General features: G+C 41.2%; 1 protein-coding gene across 2 annotated transcripts; it reads right to left on the bottom strand.

Annotated features, from left to right (window-relative positions):
- Positions 1-10: 10 nt before the first annotated feature.
- On the bottom strand, positions 11-27892 carry LOC131460744 (uncharacterized protein KIAA1755-like). 2 transcript variants are annotated; one of them, XM_058631500.1, is made up of 24 exons: positions 27588-27892; positions 18446-18643; positions 16653-18207; positions 14109-14300; positions 13758-13881; positions 12634-12727; positions 12451-12537; positions 12219-12335; positions 9613-9711; positions 9366-9514; positions 8458-8596; positions 7813-7935; positions 7412-7609; positions 6283-7247; positions 5476-5725; positions 4747-4836; positions 3969-4193; positions 3364-3534; positions 2643-2820; positions 2425-2541; positions 2102-2341; positions 1642-1919; positions 1415-1473; positions 11-895 (listed from the first exon to the last, which is right to left on the bottom strand). In XM_058631500.1, the coding sequence occupies exons 1-23, from the start codon at positions 27588-27590 to the stop codon at positions 1435-1437; spliced, it is 5631 nt and encodes a 1876-aa protein (XP_058487483.1). In that variant the 5' UTR covers positions 27591-27892; the 3' UTR covers positions 11-895; positions 1415-1434. The 2 variants fall into 2 exon arrangements, with proteins under 2 accessions (XP_058487483.1, XP_058487485.1); XM_058631502.1 differs by lacking the exon at positions 4747-4836.
- Between the last annotated feature and the right edge of the window lie 100 nt (positions 27893-27992).

Raw genomic sequence — 27992 nt, 5'->3', positions numbered from 1 at the left:
AGACAACAAATCAAGAGAGAATTGACATTTTAAAATGTGATTAAATTAACAAAAAAAACACTATGCAATATAAAAAAGGTGACTACAGTAACACGGGCAAGCATGATTATAACAATGGTTAAAGATAAGTTAACCATGATTCACAAAGCTGACTGTGGTATTACTTTGACTGACTCAATGATTTCCAAACTAAACTTTCATAAATTGGGGACAAGTTGTTTTTTTTTTCATACTGCAGCAACAGAAGTCACAATGTTGAGAGTGAATTAGCCTTTGATTTTCCTTATGATACAAATGCCATCGTGTGCCAAGCATGTTGACAAATCTAGAAAAGTTCCAGAAACTATTGCTAAGCTCAGGATTTTCAGTCCATCTGTAAGTGCAGTTGGTTAGGTTTATTGCAATAAAATGATGTCGTACAACACAAGCATAAATTACTGCAAATATTCTGTATTTCAACTGTTACACAGATCTTTATCTTCAGAGCAACATAGGTTTATACAAAACCGTTAAGAGGAGAGACAGAGTGAAAGTGTCTAAATAATGAAACTGTACAAAAAGCAAAACAGACGTTATGTGCTGCTTTTACCTCAACATTATCAAATTGCAGTATAATTTGGTGTTTTGTTTTTATAAATGACACGTAAGCACAGACTCTAAGAAACTATTCACTGAATTTACAATCTACTACGCAGAGCCATGTCAGGTAAGAATGTGGCACTGTTTGTTTGCATTCACAGACATTTTCTTTTTAGTGGTGACATTAAAAGGATTATTTACAGAGCAGTAATGTGTTACAGTCACAGATCACACAACAAAAGGGTCAGTTTAAATTGTATTTTCTGTGCTGGCATCGGACGAGCTTCTCGTGGCTCTCCTTGGATCGCTTCAAGATCTGCAGCAAAAAAAACAAAAACATTTTAAAGTCTAAACATTTCCTTATCACATAGTACAGTTACTATCGTTGCTTGATTATTTTATTCAACCTATGATAAGTCTACATGAAAAGGAACCTTATCTGTCCAGCAACAGTATTAGACCAGACTGAGGGGAGTGTTTGTGTTTATGCACCAGCTGCACAGGGACGGGAGAGGCAAGAAGTATTTATCCCCTCAAACTGCTGAACAACCAGGTTTTTTTTATCAGTAGAAATCACTTCTGGAACTTTTCATTGTGTTTTCAGTCATCCGCCAGCCTGTTTGCAGCCGTCTGACTTTATTAGCACAATGTTGCCTTTGTCTATCAAATCACTTCCTGTGTGCAGCGCGGAAATGTCACCACGCAAGATAAGATCTAAACTCTGCTTTACAGAGACATACGGAGATAATTGTGCGGAGCTGATGGGCTTAACCTGGATTGTGTGAACTCATTTTACAATGGTTTAAATATGTAACATTTGTTTATATTTACTCACCTTATACCAGATGTCAAAGGTCAAACCTCAGTGGATTTCCCGACACTCGTGTTCTGAACCTGAGAGATCCAGGAAAACATTATTAATGTAGTAATAATCACAACCTTCACTTCCTATATTCAGAAAAGAGTGATTAATCACCGTCAGTGATTTACATTCAGGTCAAATTCGGTCCTTAAAGATTTTAATCACATGAATAAGTACTGGTTAAGAGATTTGAAATGCACCTTGCCACAAGAAAGGTCCTTGGTCTTGTACTGTGGTTTGAGTTCAGGATTTGTTGCATCTGGGGCTTGGGTTTTGTCTGGGGATCCTGCCAGGACATTTGGTTTGTGGAGAGCTGACGTCGCCTCAGCTCGCTGACCGAGCCCGGCCTCTTTCACAGTGATTATGGAGGCACAGACAGAGGAGGCGTCCTCCACTTCTCCTCCGATGGCAGAGTGGTAGCCGTGACTGCAGCTGCTGAAGCCACTCACGCTCTCTCCGGACGACTCAGAGCTGTCCACTGGAACAGAGGGAAGACTTCACTCTACATGTGACACTACTGATACTGATATCAGACCGACCAACTGCCATTTCAAAAAAGTGAATGTTGCAACTGTTATGTAAAAAGTCTGTTATGTAAAAACATATCAGATTTGATGTTTTTATGTTTTTTTCTGATTTTATGCAGTAAATTTTACTTACATACTAAGTTCTGACTCCCACTCTCATTGTCGAGGTCATCCTCCAGAGCTCCAGGGGGCGATACATATCCCGCAAGCACCCCCATGTCTACCCTCCGCTTTGGCCCACACTGGAATCCCACAGGGGAAACATGGCTCTCTCCAGAGGAAGTGGAGGAAGCTGAGCCCACCGATTCTGGACGCCCCCCTGACCGTCCATCCTGTCCCCCACCTGATCCCACAGAGCACAGCACTTTGTTTTCTGCGGAGACAAAATAAAAATAGAATTTATCAGAGGGTTTGTGAAAATACCTCCAGACTTAAGTGAGTGAGTGAGTGATGTACCTCTTCCCATCAGTACATAGTTGACAGCTCTGTCACTGATAGCTGCGTCGCTGGGTTGGATGTCCATGAAAGGCTTGTTTCCAATACCCATGAACACTCTCTCCTGCATGCGGACCTCTGAAAAACATGTCAAATTAGCCCATTTGTTTAAGAAACACATTAAAAATGAATGCAAATCAATACACATTGAGGTCAACATCAGTGGTGCCTGTTTTCACCTCTGTTGTGCACCGCCTGCTCCCAGAGAATCCTTTCCAGGTCCTTGGTCCAAGCCTCCTTCACCTCGCTGCTGACAGCCTGGAGTATGTACGTGTCCTGGGTTTTTCTCTTCCTGAACCAGATCTCAAAACACAGGCCACTGTCACCGCTGTTTTGGGTCATTCCTATGTCTGATGTCTAAATACAAACAAAGAAAAACCTTGAAAATGTTTTCCTCTTTCAACTGCAGCCAAGCGATGTAATTGTTGAGGGTTATACAAAGTGTCAGAGGGCCCAATAAACTGCTTTTTGTGCACTTGTGCACACGGTTGTGGTTTGAAACTACTGATAGATTCTTATGGCAGTAGATCATCATTCAGCCTGACAAAAAGGATTATTCAAGGTTAATGCTGATGAGTGTTATGGGAAGTCCAGTGCCAATTCTCATGTGCAGTCTCCTCGGCCAGTGAGTTACTTGGAATTTTGGAAGTTTGGCTGAGTAATGGAAATTCAATTTAACACTTGTGCACATGTGCACAAGTAGAGGCGCACATTAAAGCTGTAATACATGTCCACTGAGCTTACACTGTTAACATAGAACAAAAAACAACAATAATTATAATAACAATGATGATGATAATAATCAGTCACACCAAACAACACTCCATGACATCATAACATGTCATGAGATATTGCTTAAATATACCTACTCACAACTGTGTGTGTGTACATTATGAGTACCTTGAATGACTGCTTGTACACATATGTGTCATTTCCTACATCCGTCTTCCGAGTTTTGCTGAAGAGGATGAGATCTTGAAAAAGGAAGATGTGGCGGCAACACCTTTTCTTTCTGAATGTTATAAGGAACTCATCTTGTCGTATCAGCTGCCCCTGCTCCTTCAGATTAACCTGCAGCACACAAAAAAACACACTCATTGTATGACGTCTGCATTGCTCATGCTACTGCTCAGGAAAAATAACAATGTTATCATCATCTGTATGGGATTCAATGGAAAGTGTGTTGGATGTTGGCCGGGAACTCTGTTATGTGGAGGGGTGAATTTGCGGGAATGGGGCTGGAATTTCCTGACAACATCAAATAACACTTACCCTTAGTGGATGCCATACTCCTGCCTGTACCTGTTTCCCTCCTCTGCCAATTCCAATTACGTTGCTGATAAGTCGTTCTTTTCACATCAAACACTAAACCTGCAGTATATATCCTTGAATATGTGTATATACATATATATATATATATATATATATAATATATACGCCCTGATTGTTTTATTTTTATTAATTTATTGTCTGATATAGGGTTCACAAAATGACAGGAAACCTACGTCACAGTTGTGGATGGCGTCCATCGCCAGTAGGTCGTTGCCATGGCGGAGTTGGAAGTGGATGACTTCCAGTGCAGCCTTGACTTCAGCCATCTCTCTGCTTTGTCCTGGACCACACTCTCTCATCATGTCCTGGAGCAGCAAACTGTACTTACTGATGCGCTGCACCGGCTTCAGCAGGTACGACCACAGGTCCATTTTATCCCCCAGCCTTAGCTGTTTTTGCTGGTGTACAAGCAGAACAGAAGGAGAGAGAGAGAGAGAGAGAGAGAGAGAGAGTGTCAAGCTGCAGTTTCACAATCAGGATACTTTAATTATCCCTTAAGGGGGAATTGATATGTTTGGAAATTGTGTTTCAATGTATTATTACGTGACTAACATGTATGATTTCATGTTACAGCAGTGTGAATGTACATTGACTCACTCCCCCCTTCACTCTCTCTGTCACTCACAGAGACACATAAGGACACACACACGGAAATAGACACCAACATGTCGACATTGGGCACGTCACATAATTGTGTCCGGGCAAACAGCCATGACATCAGCAGGTACTGTGTTTAAATACCGGGCATGCAAAGACTGATCCATTCTCTTGTGGTCACAGGTGACACATCATTGATGCTTTTGAATTCGAGGTGTGGACTGCCGTATGTAGCGCCACTTTGATTTTGAGTGTCTGTGTTTGCATTGTTGGGTCCAGTAGCGTAAGCGTAAGAAAACTCCAGATGTCGTTTTAGTAGAGAAATGAAAAGCAGAGGCTGGCTGTGGTACTTACCTTAAAGAAAGCCTGACCATGATTGACGAGAAGACTATCAGACTGTGGTTTGTTCTTGCTGTACAGGGCATACAAAGCAAAGCTCTCTCTCTAAAATAAAAGGGATACATTTAAATCATCATCAGTTGTCATAATCATCACCACTTGTGTGGTGTAATGTGTGTGTAACTGTTCCACTGACATATAGATTTGTTTTACTACATGAACTGTTGAACTTCTTCATATGCTGTCGTACTTCCTTGTGGACTGTTTAACTTCTCCAAATTAGCTATTGACACATGACACTTCCAGCACTTCTTTGTAACTCTGTTACAAGGTTAAAACTGTTGTCTTAACTTGAGATCTTGTCTCCTAGTCTTCAACAACATTTTTTCCCGTAACAGTAGCACTGTTTTTTGTACGTAACAAATGGATTTTGATATTATCAAAAGATTCTCTGGAAGCTAAATGAGCAGTTGTGCACAAACAGGACACATCTGGAAGAGCTTTTGTTTACCAATAGCTTATGCTGAATTATCGCGGTTGTGGCGCAAACCAGGAAACCATGGACGGCTACTTAACATTACACAGACAAAAATCTGCCAAAACCCAACTCATGGAGTCATGGAAATGAACACACACATTGGTTTGAATGTTTGAAAAAAACAACAACAACAACAGTTCCAATAAACCACACTCCAGGAGCAAAGTTTAAAATGTGTTCACAGTAACTCATGTAGAGGCACTTACATGTCGTAGGAAGCAGCGTCCCACTCTGAAGGGTTCATTCATGCAGCTCTCCAACTCGTTGAGGAAATGATGCTGGTGGAAGTCGTGCAGTTTTTCTAGATTACCGAAGATGCTCCCCCTCTGGCCCCTGAGGTCCTGAGGGACATCGGCCCTCTCCAGCTCGGGCATGTAGTGCTCTCGGACATAACCCAGAGCCTTCACATATTCCTTCTCTGTGGTCAGCAGCTCCTCCATGATCTTCTTCAGCTTCCTGTACCACATGAAAAATGTAAGATTACTGATTTTATTAAAGTGCATAACTTAAACTAAGTGATGTTTCATGTAATTTGTGTGCTGGATGTATGATGTTGTTAGTGGATATAACTTAAGCGTCATTCATCATCACCTGATCACTTATATACAAATATTTTGACTCTTCAACTACTAGTTTAAAACACACATGATACCATGTTTTCCATATATTTCATAATTTCCTTTGCATTATTATGGGTCAGTATGTCGTTAAACAAATATAATATATAAAGCATAACTTTGAGGCAAGGAGTATATTAATGTGGAATGCATGTTATGTTTATATTCTAATGAGGGGCAGGACAATGGGTATAATGGGTTTCAATGGGTACATTTTATGTACTTAAGGTAATGAATGTAACTTTGTAACAGCTTACAGTATTATGGACACGTCATAGGAACAAAATTGGAAATTATTTAAAAATAATAAAATATGAAAAAGCATGAGGGTTAGGTAAGTCCTGGACAGTATCTCACTGAGCTTTAAATCATATATGAAGGAGGGCAGTTACTTACAAAACACTGCTGCCGTTGTGTTCTGTTGGTGTGAGTAACGTCTCCGGGGTCTTTAGTTCTTTGAGGCTCTGAGTGGAGACTGTGCATCCTTCTCCCTTCACCTCGTTACTGTCTCTAAAAGACTTGCAGCTCAAGTTTTCTGTCTGTAAACTCTTTTTGCGGGAAATGAACAGATTTTGGAAAGGCTGTAGATTTTGCTCCAGCACCTGTGTCTTGCCCTGACAGTGTTTGTGCCTTACATTCAAAGGTGAAAAGATCATCAAGTGAGATCTAACGCATGATCCCTCGCTCAAGGACCGACCGAGGCCTTTGTGCGATTGCAAACCCTTGCACACTTCAGTAGGATCTGCTCTCCTCAGATCTGCCTCACTGTAGTGTTCTCTTGGCCTCCATGTGTTTTCTGGGTGAACGTCACAGTTTTGTGGAACCACAGGAACAATGTTCTCATTCGTTGCTGTTGAATCAGGCGATTTCTTCACTTGGGATTCTCCTTTCACGTATTCATCTGTGTCTGATTTTAAATCGTGGCTGAAACCTGGTGTGATGTTTTCTCTCACATTTTCTGAGGAGCTTACTCTCTTAGGAGAAGTTGGCTGCTTTGCCATGGGGTAGTAATCCTCCCCCGTCTCATCCCTTTCCTCCCTCTCTGCTACCCCATCTTTCATTTGAGAATCTGCAGCTGTGATCTGCTGGGACTGCTTCATATCTACCCGGTGCTGCTTTTGCATCTCCTCCAGACGCTGCCTGACATCTTGGCACTGGACCCATGCAGCATTCCACACCTTTAGCACCCCAGAGGCCCCTGATCCACAGGCCTTCACTTTCAGAGCCTGGAAGTGCAAGGTGGAGAATTCGCCACCTAATCTCCTTTCATACATCTGGAGTGTGCTTAAGGTCTGAGCTGAGTAACACCCCTGCTCTACCTGCTCCAAAATATCCCTGCATTCCTTGGCTAGGATGGATGCCTATAGAGAGACAGAAAGAAGAAGTGAATATAGCATTTTATATTTAAAGGTCAACAAATCAGTTAGAAATATGCTGACATGAGGCAAGTGCAGGCAGAGAAGGAAGATATATCTTAAAGTATGCTTAAAAACACGAAAAGTGGGGAAAAAAACAACACACAAACCTGATGACAGAAACGTTGCAGTTGCACCACTGTCTTCACTTCTTTGAACTTCATTTCAGCCCGCATCATAAAACCGTCGATATTGGATTTGAATGTACTGATCAGCGTGCGAAAAACATCTGTTGCAGGACTGGAGTCACTGGTGGCAACGATTCCCTCTGCATCCATCACTAGGGTTAAGGCATGCTGTTGTTTGTCCTGAGATAAACAATGAGATGTCATGTGGAACTCCCTTTGAGCAATTTCCTAATCTACAATTTAATGTTATCACGGCACTCGTTCAAATATTACAGCTGTGAGAGAAAAACAGAAACATGTTGGTATGTGAAGAGAGATACAACGGGCTAAATAAGGACAGCATTCGCTTCTGTGGAACCCACTTTTATAGATCGGAGTCATACCTTAGACTGAGCGAGAAACTCTTCAAAGTGTTGCAAGGCCTTTTCAGAGCATACCAGGGTATCATCTGTTGTGTAAGAGTCCACCAGTCCCTGCTCTCCGTCTGTATTGAACCACACCCCAGCCTGTAGGATGTGATGCAGAATTGTGCAATGCTGATTTAGAGTTTAGCAAACTGTCGGGGGGAATTTCCTTGTTAACAGTCACACTGTATGGAAAAATTCATGCTGCAACACCATTATTAATGAATTCCAGTTGCTTTGTTACATATTGTAGACATAGACTGTGAATGGATGCAGCCTTCCAGTTTGAAAAGTCTGCTTCTCCCTTGATTTATAATGTCAGCAAACATTTTCCTAAAGAGTTAATGGTCTCAATCACTAGTTTCAGTTTTTCTTCAACAGACCATAATACCTGTTTTTGGAATAAGGCTGCCTTTGAGAGGAAAATAGACTCCATGTGATTGACAGCTGGTATCACCTAATAAGTAGGCTGGTTGCAGGTGACACCCCCATTTAAAAAACTGACATGGCACCAAGGAGATTGCAATTCTCAAAAACCTTTCAAAATGGAAATGCAACTGGAGGACATCCATTTCTTATATCCAGGATCCAGGATTGTGCACAGACTGAAAGAGCTGCTCGTACCGTGGTGATTTTGGCCTCCATCTCTCTGAGCCTGAAGAGGAACTCGAGGTGCTGCAGTGACTCATTCGATCTCATCACCAGCACGTGGAGCTTCTCCTCCACCTGATTATACAGACTAGTAACTGAGTCCAGACCATCTCTGCAGGGAAAGACACACACATATTATAAAACAACAGCAAACAAGGACACACATGTTGGGATATCAGTCATAATTTAGACTGTATTTTTGGGCAAATGTTGTAGTCTCTCAACTCACTGATAAGCCTGTACCATATTTTTGGAATGGCAGAAAGGTCCAGTATCCAGAATTATTTAATTACATAATGATCAATTAAAATGTATATATGATGTATGATGTATACAATGTATATGTTATGTCCTTAACTATAATTTGAAACACAGCTGTGAAATAGAAGCATCTGTTTTCTACAGCGGGGGCATGAATGTGCAGATGACCTTATTAAGCAGTATGACAGGTGTTTCATTGTGCAGAAAGATGTGTATTCAAGAAGGATTTTATGATATGTTATTATGTAATGTATCAATGATAATGCATAATCTTTACAAAAATGTTTAGATTCCAATGCCTCTGCACCCTCATAGTATTGGTTTTGTTATGCTGATATTAGTTTTATGCGTACATTTTGACGTCTACACCTGACGTCTAATCCGATGAGAAAATATTACCAACACCTAATAATTGTAATCAGTAAACTAGTTACACTAATCAGTAAACTAGTGGCTATAGCTGTCAAATAAATGGAAGCAATTCCACGACATGAAAAACCCTCAGGATCAGTGTAAACAAGGCTGATGGAGTGATATTTAAATGCTGTTTCTGTGTATTTTACTGCATACTGTACTGATTCAGAGGCAGAGTATAAGTATTCTTAATTATTATCTGATACCTATAGTCTTCAGAGTGAGGAAACCTGAACTCCTCTCTCCTCATCCGGGCCAGTGCAGCTCCTCCTTCTCTTTGCAGAGTGACCAGTCGCGTGTCCTCCAGTACCTCTTTCATCGAAGCTTTCTGTTCCTGAATGCATTGCTGCACATCCTGTCAACATTAGCAAAGTCACCATCAACACAAATGCACACATTTAGATACAAATACTGTAAATGCAGTATATCATAATATGAATGTGGAGATTTTACCTGGGCAGAGTCCGTCTGTTTGCTGCCATCCACTTTACTAATGGCCTTTTGCAACAAGCTGTCTGCCCCACGTAAGTCACCCATGAAGGAAACCAGTTTCTGAAAGAGATTAACAAACATATATTAGATTGCAATGAAGTCGTGAGCTTCTTCGAGGTGAGCAACTAACTACATATCTGCCATAAGTGGCCTACAGGGAGCACCACAGGCGGCAGCATCCAGAGGGCATTCACAGTTGCCCTGAGGTGTCTTTATAAGCTTAAGCTCTCAGCTTGTAAGAACACATGTTCACATTTTTCTGCATAAACCTGCTCCTTGGCACTGTTTCCAACCACACTTTCTCTCAGCCTTTTTTGATTGATCCAGATTACATTACATTACATTAAGACTGTTTGAATACGTGTATAATCACTTTAAATTAAAAATGTGTCTTTGAATCAGCTTTTTATGTGCACATTAGGCAAAGGCCTTGCTTTACAGCGGCTCTTTGCAATTCTCGGATGGTCTGAGTGACTGCTACAATTAATATACAACGGTCTACAGTCTCACCATTAGACATTTTTAATTCTTACACACTGGACCTTTTACAGAGGCAGTAAAAGGTCAGCCTCAAGGTTGTATACAGCAGAAGACACAGTTCCTGTGACAATCTTTTACAAGATTATACTGTATGTATCAACAGGACACTAACATGGTGGACCCGTGTTTGTATGTGATCGGGGAATTGTCGGGGTGAAATTAGCACATGTACATGTATTTTTACTGCTGTTGTGCTGGTGGTTTTAAAATCCATAGTGACAATAGTGTGACAAATGCTTGAAGTTCTTTAGTGGAGTCGGTGACCCACATGCAATTTTTAGAAAACTGCACTATGACAGGAATAATGTTCCAAAAGCAGTTTTTTTGCTGAGTAACTAACAGCTAAAAAGGTGAAAACTCAGTTTAGAATTATTTATTCTTATATCAGTATAGAGAAATGCAGTTGTAGGACCTTTACCCTGTGCATGTTGTATTGTTTATGTTGTTAGCTTGATGTCTTGAGAAGGTATACATCTCCTGACACTTGACATACAAAACATTGAACATTTATCAGTTAAAAAAAGTTTTGTTTCTAGGTTCACTGCCATCTAGTGGTGAGAAGGCATATTACAACCAACTAAATAGACCTTTCGGAGTCTCCACAGAGAAATGAGCCATTCTGTCATACACAGGTCCCGTTAAAATGTCTTAGATTATAAATAGTTGTTGACAAGTGAGATGAGTGATAAGCCATCAACAGCCAGTTCCTCTGTGTTTGTCTTGGCCAGTTAGGCTCTGCTACTGGAACAGTGATAATTGGGATCTAGGGTGTGACAAGTGAGAATAATTGGTTTTAAATGCACCCTGCAAAGGTTAGAACTCACAACTACATTCTACATTAAATTGGTGAAAATGATGCCATTTGCTCTCAGGATTTATTTATTCTTTAAATGTCCCAAGTAAATTGAGGAAAAAAAGGGCGTTCCACTTTGTTCATCAGTTTGGAATTATTTGCAAATACAGTTGAATCGTATGAAGCTGGTCTCACTGGATGTTCTTAGGGGAAGTCTGAATAACTTGGGAGTCACGCAAGTCTGGCAGATGTTTTAACAGATTCCCACTGTCCTGTATAATCACGGAATGCTGGCAATTTTATGATGTTTATGGATTCTTTTGTATGAATATTCTAGGATTATTATTTTATTTTATATGGGTGTGTCTTGGTTTTAAGAAAAAAAAACAATTTAACAGTATTTCTATCCTGCGTGCTTAATCTGAAAACTGTAGAGCACGACTATCAGACCTGACTGAGGGAGCATTTGTGTTTATACAACAGCACTACTGGGGCAGGTGGGGGTAAGAGCCATTTATTCCCTCATACTGTCTTAACATAAAATAAATCACTTTTTTTGAGCAGCGCGGGAATCTTGCTGGACGACACAAGATGAGACCACCACTGTACTGAGAAATACAGAGTTGTGTGAAGATGACTGACTTTTAAACAGCAGTATAAATTTAACAGACCTTTGTTTAGATTTAAACCTTACACAGTATGACTTCAATGTAAATTTGACTGTAATTTCTTATTTGGTTTGTAAACACCTTAAATGTGCTGCCTTCTGCCAGGCCTCTCTTGCAAAAGAGATATTCTAATCTCAGTCAGACTACCTCATTAAATAAAGGTTGATATTTTAATAACCATCGAGAACACCGTGGAATTACAGAGTGATAACAGCGGTTGCTCATCTCCTGATTTTCCACCAGTCTGTGCAGAACAGTCTTACATAAATAGAAACCAGTGCCTGTCTTTTTCTCTCATTTATGTTGCGATATTTAATAATCACATTCATCATTTAGATAAGACTCTTATCCATGGTCCATGTCCTCCCTCCACTCAAAGGCTAAAGCTACACGCAGCAGAGATGATGGATGCTGCAGTGTGGGTGCGTGGATCACAAATCATCTCCAGTTGGGGAGCTGTGTTTATAAACTGCGCTGAATCTTCAGGAAACCCTTCATCAATGTGACTGTGGGATGTGATGCCGCAGTTGCAGCAAAAATGTAGACACGTGGTGAACAGTCAGTACCTGATGGAACTGCATCCAGTCTTTATGGCTGTACGTGAAGGTGCCGCCCAGGTCGGGTGTCAGCTGGGCGGCTTCCACTGTCTTGTTTAGAGCTTTCATAGACGTCACCAGGTCCATCTGACAAATAAAGAAAAGGGCTTGGTCGGGAAGGAAGTATAAAATAGCACTCATCTCTGGTGTCAGATCCGACTAAAATAAAGACGACATGAAAGATGTTCTTTTTATTTCTGACCTGCAGCCCGGGCTGTTTTTCAGGGCGTGGAAAAGTGTCTTTATCCATCAGTATCACGATACAGTGCACTGCGTGAAGAGCTTGTTCCTGCAGAAAGAAGCATATTAAAGAAAGAAATTATATCTATATCTATATAAAACTGTTAGGGTTGACTGTGTGTGCATGCACGTGTGCTGCTTTAACCTGAGCCATCAGCAGAGCTTTGTAGAGGTGAAGTGGAGGAGGCTTCTTCTTGGCATTGATGACCAGAGTCATTCCCAGCTCCCGGACATCTTTTCTATGAAGAACATCCATTCATGTCATTCATCACAGTGGTCTTGGTCTTGATGTGATAAATGCATAATTCAGAAACATTCTTATACACTGCCCGAACAAACTGACTCGCGCCTCTTAAGCTTGATTATGCTATTCACTGTGGCATAGCTTATGAAATCCTATTTATTTCAAACCACAGTTGCATTCATTTTTCGCCAAGATCTTGTATTTATGATAGCAGAGTTGGTTCCACCGTGTTAAGTCTTCTCCAGCAAGGTTTCTTAGGGTCATGTGAAAATGACAACTCATGCTCCCTGAACTCACAGTTTGATGAATCGTGATATTGTAATGTTCGAATATTCTTGAAAAACCTGCACATGCAGTATACTGTAGTGAGGTAGTCAGCTGACCTCAGTTTGTGGGCTGAGGCCTGGACCTGACCCTAAATCCAACCACCTTTTATTCACTTATCAACCTCTTCTTCACATATCTTGATCGACTTCCTCAACACCTTCACAGCTGCCCCCTTTTAATGCCCTCTTCTTGGGTTACTGCTGTTTGAATCTATCTCAGACTTGGCTGCTAATTCTAGCAAGGCTCTGCATGCCAGACAGTTGGCAGTCCGCCTGAATACAGACCTGTTGAGTCTGACGCTTTAGAGGGGGACAAAAGAATGCCAAGCCATGTGGTAGGATATCTTTTTGGAGTTCAAAGACTCCATTAAACCCAGTGTAAACAACAACGCTGTTGAAGTGCTTGTTTGAAGACCTGAGGGTGAGGAGTGGCACGTTTTTGGCAAAGGCTCAGCATACGTCAAGACAGAATGATTACAAATGTTCGTTTTATTAGTTGTAAAACATCAGGAAACTCTTTTGGATTAAGGACCATGGGTTGTACAGAAAGTACATTTTTGGAAGTAAGCAAAGATTTGCTGCCCTCTCCTGGTCATATATTTTATTACAACACTACAATTGGAGATGCACAGTCAGCTTAGATGACAATGTCAGTTTGCTTCCACGCATCTGATGTTGGTTTTAATTCATAAATCATACCTTGGTATGGAGTGTAGGTAGAGCAGCAATTCGCACAAATTCTGAGCAGAAACAAGAGGAGACTTCCACTCCCTCCGGTCACCATGAACCTCGACAACCGCTCTGCCTGTCCTGTCCCTGCTGCCTAAGGACAACCAGGACAGAGACAAAATAGTGCCATGTAAAATATTTTTACAGTAAAAAGAAAACAAGGATCTACTACGAGTTCATTCAAATAAGCAACAACACATTGAAAATAAATGAACAATAATAACACTATACACTATATTACACTATACAGGAAAAGATGATTTGCACTCTATGACCAGCCACTTTTAATTATGGGATGTCAGACACATTAGTGTGACGTACCTGGTAAAGAAATAATGCCCAGTTCAAGCAGGCCACAGATGCCTCTGAATTTGGCTTCTTCTCTTTGTGGAGACTGAGGAGTGTCAGGAATCTGAGCTTGCAGAGAAGATGGCTTTTCTATCTTTGTGTTGTGGTTTCTGGAATCAGCTCCATCTGTGGCGGAGAGAGCTTCACTCCGACTTGGCTGGGAGTCTGTGAGCAGACACAAAAACAATGCAACAATATGCGTTTTCCCACAAAAGCAATTGAAAGCTTGAAAAGAAGAAAAAGTTGTAAGAAAATTGTACTTCATGTGTTATCTCTCGCATATAGGTTATGTTTTTGGTCAAGTCTCTGATAGTGAGCAGCATATCTTAAAAAGTAAATGACTGATTCTGGTTAAATAGTCTGGGGATGTAGGTTATGGCCCAAGAAAGACATGATTAGGTTTCAGTAGTGATCTGGATATAGATCCAATGTATTCCAAGTTTTCAACATTTTCTTTCAACATTAACTTTTCTAAAAATGTCATTATAGCTTGGCAAAAAAACATGAACCTGTTACTCATGTGGATCTATGTCACGATGTAGTTTGGCTGAAATCTGGATCTTGACCTGTACTGACACTGTGGGAAACTGAGCTGCCTTGGCAGAGTTTCTGAGAGCTTCTCCAGTCTGTACCTTGATTTAATTTAAATCCATCTGTCTTTATCTTGAGGGCATTCTTCAACCACATAGAATTAAGATTTGTTATAGAGCACCAACTTTATATTCAGCCCGCTGACGTGTGTCCTCTCGTAAGTGTAAGTACTTTTAATTTAAAATGGCACTAAATTGAATTTCTCAGTTGGACTCAAATTTCTTCTGCATGTATACACAGAAGAAGAAGAACATGGTGAAATCCAGAGAGCTGCATGTTTGGACTGACAAGGAGACTTAAATGAGTATATATCTCAAAGTTAATGAACGTTAGAAGGAAATGGAATAGCAATCAATATGACTACTGCCAGCTAAATTTGCTTTAGTCTGTGACGAAATACAGTAAGTCAACAAGAAAATGCCTGATACTTCCAACCTCAAAGAGTGCCTCTCACCACCTGTCTAGAGGCAGACACAATTCATTCAATATATTGATTCACCCTCTTGTGCCTGCATACTGGGACAAGGACACTAGTCTAAATACATGTGCACGGAAACATTCAGATGAATTTCTGCAACTCTTAATAGCTTCGCATCAACACAGACCCACTCCACACAGCTGCACAAGTGTGCGCAGACAAAGATTTAACATGGGACATAGTAACTCTGTAACAAAACACTGCGTTGGCCTGGCTACTAAGCCTGGCTTTGATTACACACATCCTAATTAGCTTCTCCTTACAGCCAACAAAGCCTCGCCTGTGCTCCCTCTCTCTTTGCCATTTTAATAGTTCATGACAAGCATGTCTCCAGTCAAGATCTCAACATGGCCCTGTGAGGGCATGAGGGTGCATGTCAGTGGGTGCAGGGGACACAGAAACCTCCTTCTTGCATGTTACGCTGTCTATCTACATTAGAGGAATTCTCTGCTCTTTCAGGCCCTCTCTGTCAGTAGGGTGCAGCGTGCTATTTCCGCTCACTCCCTCAGTAAAGGGAATGACGTGAATGCAGCCATTCTGCCAAAGGACCCAGACGGCAGTGGGAGGATCTCAGGAGGAAGATCATTCTTGGTCCTGCCTGACCTTTAAACTTTGAACCCTCTTTCCAGAAAGTCCCTCTGAACTGCAACTCTGAGTGTAGTGCACTCCCTCGGGCACACAAGGTCACAGCTGAGATTCAATCGGTTCAGGCTGTTTGGTGTGAATGTCCAGAGGCTCGTCTATCATTCATCGTTCAGCAACACAATACATGGCTTTGTTTGAAATAATAACAATGTACAAACAGTATGTGCGGGCAAGCATATGAAGGAAATATGTAGAGAATTAAAAACCCATTTCCAAGATATTTTTGGGGCTTTAAAGGTCCAGTCTGTAACATTAGGAGGGTTTATCAGCAGGAATTTAATATAATACCTATATATACATACATATATATATATATATATATATATATATATATATATATATATATATATATGTATATATATATGGACGAACCAGCTAACTGTTTTGAAGCAGAAGCTTCCTATGCAAACAAAGAAGGACAACATCCTTTTTGGTATACAAAGGCCACCGTAGTTACCTGATGTGCTTGGGAATGGGAAAGGTACGTGGAGGAGTCACTCCACTTAGTCACGCTAATGATCTTAGTCACGCTAAGGAGTCACGCTAATGATCACTAAACATTAGGAGTCCTCTGTTTGTTAAAATCTGCAGTCTTGCCTTAAGATGCCACTTATTCTTAAACACTGAACCTAGATTGCACAGCATAAGCATGAAACAGGAAGAAAAGAGAGGAAGACACAGCAAACATCTGCAGACTGGAACCAAACACAAACTGCTGCAGTTGTCCATAGCCTCACTGACACTAACTTCACCTAGTGAACTATGTGGCACCTCAAGAGTCTTAATTGGCTGACTCTGCTTACCTTTCTTTGGACTCTTTCCAGTCAGCCTTTCCAGTCTCGGAATGATGTGATCCAACATTTCACCCCCTTTACACTGGATCACGCTGGTGATTGCTTCAGGGCAAATATCACTTTGGCTCCTGTTGTTGAGTTTATAGAGAAGTGGACTCCCTTTAGGCGTCTCTGACACAGTGGACAAAGATCTCTGCTTGACTTTGTGTTTCCCTGATGGTTTTACCACCTCCACCTTTTGCTGTGGTTTCATGTCGCGATCACGGGTCTCCAGGAACACGTCTGATCCTGAATGCAAGCGGACATGATGTCCTAATTGTTGTGAAACAAGTTTTGTCTGAATTCTCTGACTCTGGCTCAAACCTGGCGTTGATTTCAAAATAGTGGGCGATTCCTTCATAAGGTTTTCAGACTCAGAACTTGTAGGAAGGTTTTTAAGCTGAGATTCTGGTGATGATTCACAGCAGGGTTTGTACTGGCAGAGCTTATCACGAATCACAGCCTCTTTAGAGTGGTTATAAATGCTTCCCAGTTCATCGATTGGAGCTTCAAATGTGCCCTTGGACATTAGGTCCGCCTCTGCACATAGGCCAGCTTCTTCCAGAGAAGACAGGAGATCTCTGCTCCCTCTCTCAAAAGGGACCGGGTTTCTCAGTGCTGCTAGGTACGAGTCTCTGTACCTACACCTCAAGTCTTGATCAGTGAGCTCCTGACCCAGATTGGTCTGGCTGCATGGCACACAAACTCTGTCTGTACACTGAAGTGTGCGTCCACAGGGAACACTGTGCCCAAGGGGTACAGGTGGAGGTGGTCTCACAGGTTTGAACAAAGCCATATTAGGTGGATTTGGATGGCTGTCTCTCTGCGTCTCCACAGAGACCTTTCCCTTGGGGATATCCACCAGGTCTACATAATCACCCTCAATTTCTCCAAAGTTACGACTGTCCCAGGTATTTGGGGAAACCCAACCTACAGGTTTGACTGAAGGTTTGGGGCATGATTTGGGCATTTGTCTATCATGGGCCATTTTGACAAGTTTGGAAGAACAGCCTGCAGGTCTCAAAGACGCTGACGACCTGTCTTTTACAGGCAAAATCATGGCTTCCACTGGCAGGGTGGAGGAATTGTAATGCAAGGGAGCTGAGATTATCTGTGGCTCAGGCTGAGTGTCCCGATAAGTGGGCATAATCTTGGGCTTGTCCAAAAACTCTGGAATAGCTATTTTGGCCCAAGGCAACTTGATTACTCCTTGATCTGTGCAAAGCAAGCAACGTGACAGAGGAGTTCCATGGCGTCCTTCATTGATGTCTTGCAACCACTCTTCAGTGAAAATGCAGGGGTATGACGTTTCAGGCACAGGGGTCTCCTCCACCTCTCGACAACCCTCTTCCAAAAGACTTTTGAGGACAATGCGAGCTGCTTGGTCCCCAAAAGGTTCCACCTGTAGATAGAAGTCTCCAGGACGCAGAAGCAAAGGGTTTACAGGTGCTAACTGGATGACAGTTTTGTCATGGAGACAAAGAGGCCAGCCCTCGCAGCGGAAAACCACATCCGAGTATCCGGCCTGGAGAAAGATAAAAATTTTAAATCATTACAATCAGATTTCACGACATAATATAATTTCTCACTGCAGTTTTTATGGGTTTTTCTGTCCTGTTTCATAGGCCTTTATTTTAACATTTGTATTAAACATGTAAGCAGCTTAAAATTCCGAGTACTAAGACAAAGGATGCTGTCCAGACACATGGGTTAAAGCGTTATACTTCAGCAAACTGCTAGAAGTTTGAATACAAGATGCTTACACATGCTGCCTGTTGGACACTCTCCAACAGGTGTTTGGAGGGGATGAGGAAGTCTAGCAGGCATTGCAGTGCATCGCCATGGTAACGCTCCTCAATAGTGCGAAACAACTGGCTGAGGACGATGGGTGCTGTTGCCTCGAAAGGTGGGAAGAGGGCAGAGAGGGCACTCTGGATGGATGAGTCCAGTGATTCTGGGTTCTAGAGGAGAAGAAGAGATGGATGGCTGTGAGATGAGATTCTACATGGGTGCTGCATTTCAGAAATAACAGATTCAGTATATTGGTAATATCTTGGAGGAACTTCAAATATTGACTCAAGGATGATTGAAATAATTTCAAAATATCACTAAAATTAGAAAGGTAAAATTAGAAAGCCTTTGACATATGGCCAAAAGGTCAAAAGTCAAAGTCACAGTGGGGTGTAATGTTCTGCATGTTGGCTGGCTGGTGGAGATATACAACTGTGAGGTAGTAATTCCGGTTAATTACAACTTTGCCTGTATGTTATTACTGGAAAATTCACGTCAATTGCATCTGGTCACAGTTGGAGCAGCAAAGAAAAGTACCCTTTAAATAAGTTTACCAGACTTGGTTCCTTAATGGTGGTTAAGGAATCACATCACCTACCATTAAATCAGGGCATCTGCAGCCTGCTTTTTATGACCGCTATATGTCAGCCTTATACCTATACTTTTGTTAATTTGTGGTAATTGCTATGTTTAAGAGAAGCAGTGCACTTGTCTCAGCCATGGCTGTAAAAGTACTGGTTATATACTACATGTGTGTAATGTCAGTGAATTTCAAAGGCCTGTGTGGGTTTGACTAGTACATGGATTTATTTGAAGAAGATCCCCATGGCTAAGATATGCGAGAACAAAAGCTCTGCAAATGCAAAATGACAGAACAGATATTTTTCTTGGCCTTTCTCACCTAGCTGTGATTTTTTTTTTTTTAAATGCCTCAAAGAGTTTCCAGCTTCAGCATCAAGAACAAACAAGGGAATTATCTGCTTTTCTGCTTGAGCAGCACAAATCTGAAAGAAAATGAATCCTGCAGCAAAACATCAGATTCACCTACATCACAACAACGAAGTCTATTAACTCAATGTAGGACTCTGAGATGAATTAAAAACTGTTTACAACTGGGGGTATTTCTGAGCCTCATCCAAAGCCTTTCATCTGTATCTGGAGATGATTAAGTCTGTCCTGCCAGTGTGAGTGCAACTTGTTTCATGTCTGGCCAGAATACGCTTCATTTGAGATGGTACATTTGTAACAGACCAGGGTCAACGTCAGAACTTTATTAAGAGTGACACAAACGCCCCAAAGCTCTTAAAAGCACATGGTTCTGACACAGATGGCCATAAAAAAGCAACTGTGTTAATGACAGTTTTATGTCAGCACATTTCGGCAAAGTGTTGACTGTGCACACAAATTTGCAGCTGCTAATACCAGCTATGGGTTCCGTCCAGCTAATTATACAGATGAAGGAAAACCTTGTGTTGACCAACAGAGCTTATAAAAATAACCAACCATGGTATCTAAATGGTGAGTACTGCAAATGCAATTTCAAAAATGTAAAGACCGGTGTGTAGGATGTAGTGGCATCTGAGTTTCGCTTACCACTTACACTGTTTACCATTTTAGCATGTAAGCGAACACTTGCTAATGATCACTAAACATTAGTATTTTAGCGCGATGATGGATTTAAATCCTCTCGCTCTCTACACAGACTGGATCATCAGCACATCCCTGATTAATGTCTTTGGGGCCTAAAATGCAATGTATCTACAATTTAATATTAAATTGTCTGGTGATGGTGATGGATATGGGTCTTGCACTTTGTTTCATTTTGACGGTTACTGTAGACTTGGTGTTCTTATCCACACACAGTCAAACAAGTGTCGCTTTGTAATACAAAAAAAGAAGAGGAATAATATTCACGTTGAGTCATATGATAAAAGGAAGGACTTCACTTGCTTTGCATCTGGACAGGTCTCTGCTGCCAACCACAGCAGGCGTGCTATTCATACAATCAGTTCACAGTACCCTGCTGTGTAAAAATCCCAGTCCCACAAAGGAGCCCCTTCCTCATTTAGGTTGATGGCCTGAGCAGGACCAGGGCCTGGACCAGAGCCTGGACCAATGTAAACACAAGTGCTGCAGCTTCAAAGACCTCACACTGGTTAGCACTGGGACTGTGCTGAGTGTTTGGCTTATGAATATTTCTGTGAGGAGCTTTAGACATGAAACACGAGAAACAAAGGTCGTAAAACTTTAACTGCTGTTCGTGATTTACAGAATATTTCAGTAAATCATTCAGCCTTTGAATTGAAAGTTAACTATATTTGGTCTTGTGTAGCAGGGCAAGTGTCTGCAAAATAAGCTAAAGGGACAAAACCAACAGCAGTTAATGACAAATCAACATATTTCATTCGACCAGCGTACAGTCTTCTGACTCTTTGTATCTCTTGTAGATATTGTATGTCCTCAGCAGAAAGGAACGCTGCTTTTCTTTTCCAGATATTGCACATCTGTCACAATAGATTAGGACGTGGACGATAGAGAACCTTTGAGGCTGGCTCTTGAATGGTAATGCAACACAGCTGTTTTAAGACTGACTGCAGCTATTCAACTCTGGGTTCTACTGTATGTCTGAGTGTAAACCTGAGGTCATGGCTATAATTGAACACAGCACTGTGAAGGTACCATACAGGCCTAGAAGAAATGCAGTTTCCCAGCGTGCACACGACTGTGCAGTGACGTGTGTACTAGAGCATGTCGTCTCTTCTGTGGAATAATCAGTTCTTTACAGTAAAACCATGAGCTGGAATTTCAGTGACTTATTATAATAACATTATTACAAAATCTTTTCACATCTAAGCCTTTTTTTCCTTTAACACAAAGGCAGAAAGAAACTTCTCAGAACAAAGATGTTTAAAAGGATGAGACATCCCCTCCCCTGACAGGAGGTCCTCTCTGTGGGTGGTTTGGCTAGTGATATTCATACGAGTGAAACCCTCTTGAGATTTTACTAAGCACCGTTCAGCTGGATCCAGCTCAGACAGGCCAGACGGCCAAATTGACTGAGGGCAGCGAGGGAGGCCTGCCAGTGCTGAGAACTCTTCTGTATCTCATTTCTCCTGACAAACCGCCAGACAACTGCCTGAACTGTGAATGGTTTACAAAGTGTTAATGTTTGGTACTTTTGCTTTGGCGTTTGACCACGATGACTTTAATCAATAGTAATAATCAAAAGTGTTGTCATAAATACAGTCTTAAACAAGTGATGGTAGAACTTTTGGCCCTAGATTATACATGTACTAGTTAAAACATGCTAGCTACTGTATGCACTTTCACAAGTCAGTCAACAAGCAAATCTACATACTGTATTCACCCCACAGCAACTTTATTAGATACACAACACCTAATAAAGGTTGGGTAGGCCTGGCATCTAGTGTGGTCTTCTGCTGCTTCATGATTTGACATGATTTTATGGTTGTATAATTACTATTGGCTTTTCATCATTTCAAATCAGTCTGTAGATCAGTCTTTTATGAGATACACAGACAACAACAGCACTTTCAAAGTCACTTAAATGACCTTTATTTCCCATTCTGACACACTTGTTGTCTTGACAACGTGCCTAAATGCATTGTGTTGCTGCCATATGATTTGCTGATTAGATAGTTGCTGAAAAGGTGTAATTAATGTGTAATAAACTGCACAAACATATTAGAACTGTACTACAAGCCATTGATCACAATATTTCTGGATGATGAAGGATGTCTGACTGCAAGATGTCTGTAGGCAAAAATCTAAAATTGACCCTCCTTTTAATGACTATTGCTGTAATAAAATGTAATAATTTTAACATTGTAAAATTTCAATGACTTTGAAGGTCTGTCCACAGTACCTGCTGCTGTTTTGTCTGCAGTATGTCAGTTTCCCTACATTGCTATGATAACACAATCATTTAGTTCTCATTCCTTCCTGTTTGTAAAACATGGAGTATGCATTCATTCATAGTGTTTATCTTTGATCAAGAGAGACTGTGAGGTTTGGTCACCAACTGCCTGATGAGCTCATTCCACCTCCGCCTCCTCTGAACATTCAAGACAAGGGGATTCCCTCTGCTGATTATTGTCCAGTGTGTCCCTGCATGCTTTAATTCTAGAAAGAGCCTCGGTCTCTAAAAGAAAGTCATTGTTGGACCTGAACTGGCATTCTAATGTGGACAAAGGACATTTGTTATAAAAGTTCACTCCTCCATTGTCTGGGCTGCCATTTAGCAAAGGCTGGCAGGATTTGCAGTGTTGAGTATTAAGCAGGTAATTACAGGTTTTCCTGTATTGCCTTGGGCTTTGGCTAAAGAAAGTCAGATTTGAGCCACAGTGTAAACAAATTGTCAAGCTGTGCAATGCACAGTGTGCATGTGTTTTTGGTCACAATGCGTCAAAAGATTAGCAAAGATAATCTGCACGGAATGTGACTGTTGTAAACTGGACACCAGCTCCTAATGTGATGTCTCTTACTTGAACCGGACATTTTGCTGAAATCCTCATAAAGACATGGACGTCACTGTCACTCCCCCACAGGGCTGAAAAAAGGAAGCACTAAACAGAAGTGACAGCTGAGTTAAGATGTTCTGGTAAATCCTGAAAACTGCCTCCGTCTGGCGAGTATGGACCTGCAGATGTGTCCAAGCAGAGGCTCAGTCATCACCGACTCAGCCAAAACAAAAGAGAGTCAGAGTGGTGACACATGCAGGGCTGATGGGACCTGACACCAGCCCACAACAAATGTGGGAGGAAGGGAATATGCAAATTTTATTTTCATTCTCTCAGTTGTGGATTTAAAAATTCCATAATAAATGGACTTGCGGTGTTTGCTTTGCCATTGTTGGTTTTACACAACAACAAAAAAATTAAAAGACGTTGAGATGATGTTGATCATTATCACAATCATAGTCATGGTGTTATTATGATCAAAAACATGTAATGGGTGTCTCAATTACTCCCCCTTCTTCTCCCCTCTTCCCCTCTTGAACCTTCAGTATCTCCTGTTTGGCAGAGAGTAAGACAGTGCTGCCTTTGTGAGATCCACTCTTGTTAAACTCAGCAGAGGGGCCCTCCATTCAGCTAAACCTTTCTAAATCCTTTTAACCTGTTACAAAAAAAAAAGCTCCTTTTTAAAGTTGTTTCTGCCAGGAGTAAACACAGTGTGTGTTCGCTGGTAGGCAAATAATGTGCCAGGGCTGCTAAATATTCATTTCGTAGTACAGGAGATCTCAAAGTATTTTGGCTCATGGATATTTTGTCAATTTTAGTGTACAATAGTATGCAGTATTTGAGAAAACGTCTCAGAAGTGTTTATTCAAACTAAATTACAACATGGGAGTACAGAGAATGAACGTGTATTTTAATAAACCTGAAATTGTTGAAACAACCCTGTGGTACACAGTCACTCTGGGAATATTATTTGTCTTTGTAAAACAATGAACCACGTGTGTGTAAATCTTTCATAAATCTCTGCTGTCATCTCCTTTGAAATCTCAGGCGCTGACTCATAGCTGCAACCACACTTTATGAAATGCAACTTTCAAAAGACGTCTTTCAAAATAATGCCCGCTCTATGCTCAGTCCTGAGGTTGCTTTTAGGACACAGCAATATTCCCATTGTTCCTCTAATCCCAGCATATTTCTAAAATCACAACAGGATGAGACAGGTGTAACATTTGAGAAATTACCAAAATACCGTGGTATAATAGACAAGGAAGTACAGCACGTTCATGCTGACAGTGTCTCCTGACTCGAAGTTCATTCCCAAAGTTTGCATCTGGCAAACTATTACAGATGTTTTGTTGATGGAAAGTGCAACACACAGTAATTGCTCCCAGACTATCTCATTATGTTAAAAAAAAAAAAGAAATTGGAAAAACATTAATAGTACAGGAAGTAATGGAATGCCTTGTAAAAGCCGTAACACAAGGTATTTGTTTCGTACATGGTGTTTATTGCAAGTGTAATCAAAACGAAACATCTGTTTTGCTCTACATGTTTTAGCCCTACAGTGCACATCTCCAAACAAAGCAAGAGCAGTCTACATATGGAAGAAAGCGAAACAGGAAATGTTTTGGGTTGTTTTTTTTACCTATAGCATTAAAGCAAACTACACTTACTTATGGCACTAAGAGGTTGAACTAAGATGTTTAATCATTGAGCACCTCAGTGACAATGTATTTTTATGCCAGGTGCCACGTCATGGTCTCCTTCACACATGCGATTGAAGCTGTTCAACTGGTTTTGGTCGTGAGCAGGCAGAAACTCATCTTTATGTCTGAGGGACTGGTGTGTCACAACCACTGAAGTCGCTAAAATACAACTGTTTCCTCACAAAAATGGCTCCAGAGGAGGCCACAACAACAAACACTCTAGCAGTCTGAGAAGGAAATGATAATGTTGCTGTGACTCTCTGGAGACAATGTACTCAGACGCAGCCTATTGCGCAGACGTTTTCCCCCGAACACTTGGCAAAGCTTCTGTTTTGAAAATATACTGCACAGCCTCTATTGCGTTTGACCCACTTTGCTGGTACATAGACAATAAACACAGTGAAAACTCAGCTCAGTGCTATGACAACTCTGCGAACCTTTACTTGCTGACTTAAGAAAATTAGGAATAATTTGGCTCATACAGCACCGGGAAGCACATGTCTGCAATTATTCCTATTTTCTCTATAAATCACAGCAGTTCCATGTTTAGATCTTCTCTCTCTGTCTGGCTCTGTAGCAATTGCGCAAAATCACAGCAAGTGGAGCGGTGGGCAAAAAGTATGACTGGAGCACAGATGATATAAAGATGCGATGACTCGTTACAGGCAGGGAATAGAGCTAATGATGACTTTCCCAGGACTGTCAAAGACAGAGAGACACAGATGTGGCCTTGTGTGTCTATGCTCTCTAACATCATGCAACAGTTTCCAACAGTTGAAATATCAAGTTCAAATTCATACGGTGGATTTAAAGTATCTTAAAATGTCCACTGTGTCTGCTGAGATAATAGCATGAAGTCATGATCCATTGATGTGGAAATAAAATCCTAATCTAGTTTTATGTCTTATGGGACATTTAAGCATATTTCAGCTGTTGTTTTGGTTTCACAGCTCAAACATTGCTGCAGCCTGTAGAGATGGAGGTTTTACATAAAAGTATCTAATTGCGTCTGTGATTTGAGTCAATATGTCCAGCTTCAGGTGAATATTTGCTGTGTTATAGATTTAAAACAAGTACATACGAAACAATCGAAATACCAGCTACTACTATGCTTAATTTCAACTAAAATATATGCATTGTTTCCTACATTCTTATATTGCCTTTTTTAATTGACACACAGAACACAGGATAATCAAACATAGAATTTGTGAATTGGTAATTGTATTGGTTCAAATTGTAATTTTGAATGATAAAGTCTGCCTCTTTAAAGGGAATTAATTCCAGGAAAGAGACACATGCAGATTGAATTTAGGACTTGCAATCCTACAGACATTACAGCAAATAAGGTGAATATTGAAGGAAACAAACAAAGTGACAATGAATGCTGGTTGAAAAAGATCTGTCTTATTGGACTTTTGCACTATTTTGCGTGACACAGTGAATGAATTAATGGTCTATTGAGCTTACGCCAAACATGTCTTATACAAAGAAGCACAACTCTCGCACAGGTTTTGATGATTTGCATTAACCTTGAATAAACTTTGAATACAGCAACAGATGCTACTGCAGATCTGTCCTGCACCATGTCACCAAGTTTATTGTCCACTGAAAAAAACAACCCCCAAGGTCTTAAGAAGACTGTGCTTGACCTTGCTGGTGAATAAGTGACTCTTGGTTTCCCCCATCACACAGTAACTAAATGCAAATAAAGTGCACGGCAGCACTGCAGCACTCTGGCTTTTGTGTGATTGTTGAGTGTTTGCACAAGATAGAAACCCCTGGTCGCGTTTAGCACAGTAAATCTACTAATTTAGACAATAGGGGTCATGACTGTAAGTTGGTGGGTGGTAACGGGTGACAACATCAGTCATGCAAAAAGAAAAACAAACCTGTAAAAGCTGGTCAAACAAGAGCTGCAGTGAAGGTGAAGGGAAGACAAAGTGCAGTGATGGCCATGAAGAGCAGCCAAGTCTGGATTTCTTTAAACATCCTTCTTATGATTTATCCACAACACTTAGAGAGGTATTATGAGTCTGAATACCTTCCATGTAAATGCACATAAATCCTCCATCCCCAGGAATTCAGATGGATATTCACCAAAGGTCTTCATACAATAATAATCTTTATTTATCTTCAATTTCCCCTGAGACAACAGGCAGTAAACAAAAGTTCAAAAAGGCCACATCCTCCCGCAAACCCGTCGTCAGAGTCCAACATGTTCCCATCATGTGGCTCTTTCACTGTCATTATTTGCTCCTGTTGTTACCAGGATTAGACTTCTCCTCTCCAGTCATTAAAGCCCAGTGAGTGGTTGAACTTTTTATGGGACCCGCAACACTGACGTTAGGAATTCAATCATGTGCACATGCAAAGCTGTCAAAAACGCTATTTTGAACAACAGACCTCTCTAAACTGAAGTAAGGGTTCCGTCTGCCTCAGTGAACTAAGTACTAATCAAAAGACTTAAAGGACTGAAACAAAAGACAATGTGCCTCTCTGTGTCTCTTTGTCAGCGTGCATGCACTTACAATGCTTGAGATGCTGCAGGCTTGTTGATGTGAAAACAAACCACCACCAACTGTGTTCAGGACAAGAAAAAAGGGTTCGAAGAGCATGGTGACATGAGCATTGTGCTGCCTTTGTATGCCACAAAGATAAGGTTTCGTGAAAAGGTAACAAAGAGACTGCATCTGTGCTGTAGTGCACAGTATCACACAACTGAGGGAGGAAAAAAAAAAACAAGTTAAAGCTTTTGCAGGGATGTGTTGTTTGCTCGGTGCAAACCAGGCTTATCAGAACTTCAGAGACACATGACCCAACCACACACTCACACGCTCAGTCAGTGGGTCAGTGGAGCAGTCCAACTTTTAAAGCAGAAAGTAACAGCAGACAAGAATGACAACCATGAATAAAACTTGGTGCTACTTCACCATCTTTGCTGGAGTTTCTCTTCTGTTCTCTCAGGCAGAACGTTGTTTTCATTTTAGTTCCTGATATTCCTGCTCAAACAGCCTCCCTACACACTGTGCTGATAGAGCTGCCATGGCGAGTGTATCAGCAGCAGAAGGTGGCTGAAGTACATCCACATGACAGTGAGTTGTATGGGTTGAAAAGTACGCAAAAAGTCATTTCCAGCCTCCGCAGACTCTCCACACGTCAGAATGTGTAGCACAGAATGCAGCAAATTGTCAAGCTGCCTGTTGATCCGCCTCTTTCACTTCTCAGGCTTCTCTGAGAGTGTTTGGGTGAGAGGGAGGGAGGGGAGGAGGCAAGAGAGAGAGAGAGAGAGAGAGAGAGTCTGAGACTGGGAGGAGAAAAGTTTTCCCTTTCTGAGG

The sequence above is a fragment of the Solea solea genome, chromosome 6 (assembly GCF_958295425.1).
Source record: "Solea solea chromosome 6, fSolSol10.1, whole genome shotgun sequence".
Classification (NCBI taxonomy): Eukaryota; Metazoa; Chordata; class Actinopteri; order Pleuronectiformes; family Soleidae; genus Solea; species Solea solea.
Note: the sequence above shows the minus strand (reverse complement) of the source record. Positions and strands in the feature narration are given on the sequence as shown.

What these genes read in the sequence shown, in the direction of transcription:
- LOC131460744 (XM_058631500.1), bottom strand. An exon ending in GTGTCCAACAGGCAGCATGT is followed by an intron (nt 18,208 to 18,445) that starts GTAAGCATCTTG and finishes ATCTTTCTCCAG; the next exon opens with GCCGGATACTCGGATGTGGT. An exon ending in TGGAGGCCAAAATCACCACG is followed by an intron (nt 7,936 to 8,457) that starts GTACGAGCAGCT and finishes CACATCCTACAG; the next exon opens with GCTGGGGTGTGGTTCAATAC.